This window comes from Protobothrops mucrosquamatus, unplaced genomic scaffold, assembly GCF_001527695.2.
Source record: "Protobothrops mucrosquamatus isolate PMUCROS unplaced genomic scaffold, P.Mucros_1.0 scaffold479, whole genome shotgun sequence".
Lineage (NCBI taxonomy): Eukaryota > Metazoa > Chordata > Lepidosauria > Squamata > Viperidae > Protobothrops > Protobothrops mucrosquamatus.
In genome coordinates, this window is record NW_015386799.1 from 196,975 (window position 1) to 204,017 (window position 7,043).

The following is a 7,043-nucleotide window of genomic DNA, read 5'->3' on the forward strand; positions in this document are numbered from 1 at the left end:
CTCATATTCTCTAAGAACACAAGCACAACCAGGTAGCTTTCATTTGAGACAAGTTAAGGAAAGCGAATGGTGGATTTCCCTGGCATTACAACAAATGTCAGACGCTGCCATGAAAAGCATCCATCGGTGACTCTCATTAACCATGGGTTCCAGTTGATGTACATGCTTATTTCTTTGACATTCAGTTTGCACGTCACAAGCAGCATGCTTGGGGTTTGTCCGGTGCATTTGTATCTGAGCCAACTATTGTTTAACAAACCATGGTTAATGTAGGCTTATACAACCAATTACGGTTCACCATAAACTTTGATCCAGGCCTAGAATACGATTTCGTTTCCCTGGCTTTCATACATCATTTGTTCTACAAGAACAATGAACTTGGAATAGAGTTCGCTAATATGAAGAAGTATGTCGCTTGCTTACGACTGTTTTGTCCTCTGCTAGGTAAGTGGATTACCACCACCGGATCTGATGTGGCTTCGGAATGGCAAGCCTGTGTTACCCGATGCCACTCATAAAATGCTGGTCAGAGAAAATGGAGTACATTCTTTACTTATTGATCCTCTCAGACAAAGTGATGCTGGAATCTACACCTGCATAGCCACCAACAAAACAGGACAAAATTCCTTCAGCTTGGAACTGTCTGTTGTAGGTAAGTCTTTATTAGATGTTCTTCTTCATCCACCCTGAGCATTAGACCGTTTGTGTACTTCGTTAACTAGAACCCCTGTGGCTGAAAATTCAATCCTATGGAAATGTTCATTATCTTAATGAATTGTGTACCATGAATGGGGAGCTTGAGTGAATTCAAGAGCCAGAGCTTCTTCGCAGTGGGTGGGATGTCACTGGCCAAACCCCAAATCTTTATGTCATCCAGCTCTGGGGAGAACAGTTGTTAAGATGGCCAAAACACCTAGAATACTGACATAGGAGTCCTAGTGGACAATCACTTAAATATGAGCCAGCAGTGTGCTGCAGCTGCCAAAAAGGCCAACACAGTGCTGGGCTGCATTAACAGAGGGATAGTATCAAGATCACATGAAGTATTAATACCACTTTACAATGCCTTAGTAAGGCCACACTTGGAATACTGCATCCAGTTTTGGTCACCACGATGTAAAAAAGATGTCGAGACTCTAGAAAGAGTGCAGAGAAGAGCAACAAAGATGATTAGGGAACTGGAGGCTAAAACATATAAGGAAAGGCTGCTGGAATTGGGTATGTCTAGTTTAATGAAGAGAAGGACGAGGGGAAACATGATAGCAGTGTTCCAATATCTCAGGGGCTGCCCCAAAGAAGAGGGAGTCAAGCTATTCTCCAAAGCGCCTGAAGGCAGGACAAGAAGCAACGGATGGAAACTAATCAAGGAGAGAAGCAACCTAGAACTAAGGAGAAACTTCCTGACAGTTAGAACAATTAACCAGTGGAACAACCTGCCTCCAGAAGTGGTGAATGTTCCAACACTGGAAGTTTTTAAGAAGAGATTGGACAGCCATTTGTCTGAAATGGTGTAGGGTTCCTGCCTGAGCAGGGTATTATTATTATTATTATTATTATTATTATTATTATTATTATTATTATTATTATTATTATTATTACTATTTTATCTCTTTTCCATTGTAGAAAATGCACAGCCTCTGAATAATGTGGAGTGTAGAGTAATCTGGCCTCAGACCTGGGAAAGAAGAACGTGTGGGAAAGAGACTCAGAGCAGACAACCGTGTGGTCCTAAAAATGGGGCAGTGAAGATTTTGGATAGGCTTTCAATATTCTGTTTAATATACCCTTATAACAATAAAATAGCATTCCTATTGTCTGTTTCTTGACCTGATCTTCCTTAAAGAGCTGGCAAGGAAATAAGACTCCAGGAAGATCTTACAGAGTTTATAGGGTCAAGGTGCATACTGAGTAAACTGGATATTCTTATTCAAAAATTTAGGTTTGGCCAATCAGGGACAACATATGAAAAAAATGGGTGGGGCTTTGATTATATACTTACAGCCAGCCTAGAAGTTTTTAACACAGAGAGAGATGCACATCCTCATATTGCAGACAGCAGACACACACAGAACTTTTTACAGTCTTGCAGAAACCATTTTGAACCATTTCAACCATTTCAAGGTCAAAATAAATAAATAAATCCATTTGTTTCTTTCTTCTTTTTTCAGAAAAGGAAGTTAAAAAACCCCCAGTGATACTAGAGAGGCTACAGAACTGTGGGGTGCCAGAAGGACATCCCGTCCGATTAGAATGTAGGGTAATTGGGATGCCACCCCCAATATTTTTCTGGAAGAAGGACAATGAAACCATACCTCCCCGCAGGGAAAGGATGAGGTGAGCATGGGGTTTTTGGAAAGTGCTTTTTGGTGGTCTAAAACGGTGAGATGTGAGATTTTATTGACCCAAACTTTTGATTTATTTTGCACTGAACATGTAGCATCTTTTAGTATGCATAACTCTTGAAGCACTTCACAATCAGCTTCTGAAACATTTAAATATGGCTTCTCTATACCCCATGCATCTCTTCCTATAAAGCACAATTAAAATGCTTTCAGGGTATGTACTGTATATGGTAATAAATATTGTTTATCTAGGGCAGTGATGGCGAACCTTTTAGAGACCGAGTGCCCAAAAACCGCCCCTGCCCCTCCAGCCCACCCCTGCTCTACTCCTGCCCCGCCCCACCCCTGCTTTGTCCCCACCCAGCCCACCTGCAGGGCCACTCACTGCCTTCATGGCCTGCCACAGATTGCCCAGGTGGTCCAACAGCGCCATGGTGGCCACACCCTCCGCCCGTGCCCCACAGCATCAATTGCGCGTGACAGGGCGTGAGAGCGGAGTCTTGTCCCCGCTGCCCAGCTGCCATGTCATTGGCTATGCTGCTCTGTGCGGGCCATGCTTGAGGGTGACTCTCCTCCAGGGGGGGCTGCTGGTGAGGAGGGGGCCATGTGGGGAGGCGGGGCTGGGGCAATGGCACATGTGCCCACAGAGAGTGCTCTGAGTGCCGCCTCTGGCACGTGTGCCATAGGCTCGCCGCCACTGATCTAGGGGAAAAAACCTCTGCTGAAATGTAGAATCCCCAAGAGCAGGTAGAACTTTTATGTATTACTAGGGATCAACTATAAAGTCCTACTGGAGACACATTATAGGAGGATAAAAATCAAGTATGCAAAATTACTATTACTGACTGCACACAATAAGCAAACTTGTTTGAAACAAGAGAATTTGGTCAAATAGTTCAACAGTCTTTGAGATCTTCCAATGCAGAATTCCAAGGTGATTGGTCACTAAGCAAGTCCTTCTCTACATAAATGCACACACATACCCACACACACACACAAATGTTGAAAGGGAGAAGAGGGGAGAGGGAGGAGGGAGGGAGGGAGGGAGAGGGAGAGAGTATAAATACCATGTTTCTGTTGTTTTCTTAAACGATTTCACTAAAATCCTCCAGTATGTCACAAATGACACTGAAATGATTTTATTTCATCTTAGTATGCACCAAGATGCTACAGGATATGTTTGCCTTTTGATTCAGCCTGCCAAGAAAGTAGATGCTGGTTGGTACACTTTGTCTGCCAAAAATGAAGTCGGCATTGTCTCTTGCACTGCTAGACTTGACATATATGGTAAGTAGCCCAAACTTTAGGAATAAATGAACAAAATGTATGGTAGATACGTGATCAGTCTTAATTCTGTATTTGTTATCTCTCCTACTTTCCCATTATGACACGTTTGTGTGATTACTACTTTTTGCTTACTGCTCATCATTTATGATAGCACCATAAAATCATAGGGCTGGAAGAGAACTTGGAGCTCTTCTAGTCCAACCCCCTGCGCAAGGCAGAAATCCTTATACCATCCTGGACAAATGGCTGTCCAATCTTTTCTTGAAAATCTCTAGCAATGGATCACCCGCAGCTCTGTGAGGCAAGCTGTGCTATTGATTAATTGTTCTCACTGTCAGGAAATTCTTCCTTGGTTCCTGAAACATGAAATACGACAACAAAACCATTAAAAATTTAATGACATACAGTGAGATTCTTTGTAGCAGTCAGGAGCAAAGTTATTCTAGATGAAGATGTGTTCTTTAAGAGTTTATGAAATTGAACAGAGAAGATGCATCATTGAAGGCAAGGATGCTCCACGCTATAAGAACCATCAATGGGAAGAATCCTGCTTAGATAATAGCCCTGAGGACTCAGCCCTCCTTAGATTTCAACGGGCCAGCTAGTGCATGCCAAGAGAGATGTTGAAATAGATCTTTAGGCTCAAAAGCATTTAGGGCAGTAGTGGATGATAGTAATATATTAAAATAGTATTTGGAATTTTCACATTATCCTAGCTGCCTAAAGTTTTTGGAGCAACTTCAAGGGCATTTAGCACACCGTTCTGTAATCTGCCTTAGGCTTTTCACTTTCAAACTAGGGATATCTCTTTTTACAACCTTTATACATCAGGGCTTTTCAACCAGTGGTACTCATACTATTGGTGGTACTTCAGCACCTGGCAGGTGGTACGCGACCAAGACAAGTATAGCAGGGGGAATGAGCTGAAGTGGCGGCAGCACCAGAAAGACCTGGGGGAGAGTCAGCTGGAGCTGCGGTGTTTCTGGGGCTCTGCTGGGGGGCCACGATCGGTGCGTGTTGCTCCAGCTGATTGGCACTTCCCGCAGTCTTGGGGGTGGCAGGAAGCTGCACACAGTCTTCGGGCGGAGAGTCAGCTGGAGCTGCAGTGTTGCTGGGGCTCTGCTGAGGGCCCAGGATCGGCACGCTCAGCTCCAGCTGATTGGCACTTCCAGCAGCGTCTGCTATCACCAAGAGCAGCAGACATGCCTTGGGGTGAGAGAGTCCGCTGGAGCTGAAGGGCTGCGGGGGCTCGGCAGAGGCCCCAGGATTGGCGCGCAGCTCCAGCTGATCAGCGCTGTTTGCAATGGCCAGCCGGGGAGTGGGTGACTACATGGGGAAGTGAGACTGAGGTAGCGATCGATGCTGGAGCTCTCCCTGAACCCCAGAGAGTGGCGGACCTGGAAGAGAAAAGGAGAAGGAAGGGGACGAGAGAAGAGGATAAAAAAGGAGGCTGTTTTGACAGGACATGGAGAGAGAAAAAGACGACAGGGAAAGAGAAGGGGATGGAGAAAGAGGGAGGGAGAAGAGGACAGGCTTCTATGAGACAAGTAGAAGGATTAATGAAAGAGTAGAGTAGAGGCTGTGAAAGAGAGAGAGAAGAGAGGGAGAGAGGAAGAAGGGCTGACCAGCTACCTGACCACCAAGGTAAGTGGTGCATATTAATAAATATGGATAAATTCGTCAAATGTTCATCAGTGCAAAGGGAAAGTGATTCAGCAAAGGAACCATCACCTTTTTTGGGGGGTCATCAAGTTTTTGACACCTTGCTAAGCACTGGTGGTACTCAAATATTGTCATGTCCTCAAAGTGGTAGAATCTGTGAAAAGGTTGAAAAGCACTGCTATACATAACCTAAAAGAGATCCCCAATAGTCATAGCCTACATTCATGCCATTATTTTTATTTTTTGCTTCAGCCCAATGGCATCAACAGATCTCTCAGCCAATCAAGTTTCGTTCAAGCAGCACCCGGTATGCAAATCTTACAGGACAAGGACTCGACATTTTCTCTGCTTTCTCCACTCTTGAGAATCCAGCACGCTTTTTGTCTCCCTCCCAGCCTGTGGTAGAAAGTGAAGAACTGTGAGGGAAAAGGTTCAAATTCTCCCTGAAAATAAAGAAACACTAGAACCGCGAAAGGGAATGGAAGAGACATGCTGAAACATTTAAGGTTTACAGCTAATATAACTGATAAGCAGTAAAGATGTTGAGATTCAGTGCAGCATCATGCTATGGAGTTGTTGTGGTATAGAATATACTGCAACGAATTTTGTGCTGTGTTACTTTTGTTCCACCGGTTATGAAGAAAAGCAACCTAGTTTTCAGCTGTTAAGTAAAAAAGCTGTGTCCATTTTCCTGCTAAGGTTTTAAGGCAGCAAACAGGCACTTGGTTAAGATTTGGATAGCTGTCTGAAAGTTACCAAGAAGGACATTTACAGTGGTGGTAATCATTCTGATGCTGGAGAAACCAAATGCAGGGGCATCTGGAAGGGGAAAGAGGCTCGAAAAATCAAGATGGTGGTTTCCAGTCAAGATGGTGGTTTCCACCACGCTACCATGACACCATCTTACTTTTTGGATCCCCTACATAGACCTCTAAGTCCCTGATTTTGAATACAGCGTTTTAAGGATGGCTGGTAGTCACAAAACACAGATCCAATGCCAGGGGGGAAAAAAACTGTGACTGCTCAGTTCGCTAAGGATTCATACAAATGAAACAATTAGCCAACCCAAAACTAGATACAGTATGTATAGCATTTCAAATAGAAACTGCTTCTAAATAATAGAATTTTTAAAAAGTGTGACTCTATACTCATGAATCTTGCACCCAAAGAGGGCTCTTAATATTAGTGTTAAGGTGCCCTGTTGTTAGGCTGCAAGCATACGCTTACCTTAAAGTAAGTCCACTCAACTATAAAAGACTTACTTCTGAGGGCTATGTATAGGATCATACTGCAACTAGCTATAAACAAGCTTATGTACCACAAAGCCCATATTATAGCCATCCCACAGCTCCCAATGGTATATACATTTTAAAGCATGCTTTCTTCTTCTTCTTCCATATTTAGAAATCAATGTTTGAACAAAAACAAAAATGCCTTGCATGTTGTTTTTGTTTCTTTGGTCTTTAGATAGGATTTTTTTCCCTATCTTCAGAATCCTACATAACTTGCTTATACACATACATGTACCTATTGTCAAAAATGGGTTAGGATATTAAGACCTTCCCTTTAAATTATACCCTTCTTGCAGACATGGTTGGGTCTGGATTATTGCATTTCCCCTTTTTTCCTACTTGGCAATAATCCTGCTTCCTTAACCTCTATTTTTCCAGATGTTGAGCATCCAGATGTAGGTGTACAGAAAATAAAATTATTCTGTAGATGACACTAATTAAACAAAAAGCAATTGTCATC

The 7,043-nt window shown here is 43.2% G+C and overlaps 1 protein-coding gene across 1 annotated transcript in view; it reads left to right on the forward strand.

Moving 5' to 3' along the window:
* Positions 1-6,302, forward strand: part of MYPN (myopalladin) — a 66,005-nt gene extending 59,703 nt beyond the window's left edge. The window contains exons 17-20 of the mRNA XM_029284266.1: positions 445-652; positions 2,169-2,334; positions 3,496-3,629; positions 5,544-6,302. Of these exons, the coding sequence (XP_029140099.1) occupies positions 445-652; positions 2,169-2,334; positions 3,496-3,629; positions 5,544-5,713 (678 nt within the window). The 3' untranslated portion in view covers positions 5,714-6,302. The remainder of the gene's footprint in view (positions 1-444; positions 653-2,168; positions 2,335-3,495; positions 3,630-5,543) is intronic.
* The last annotated feature ends 741 nt before the right edge of the window (positions 6,303-7,043 follow it).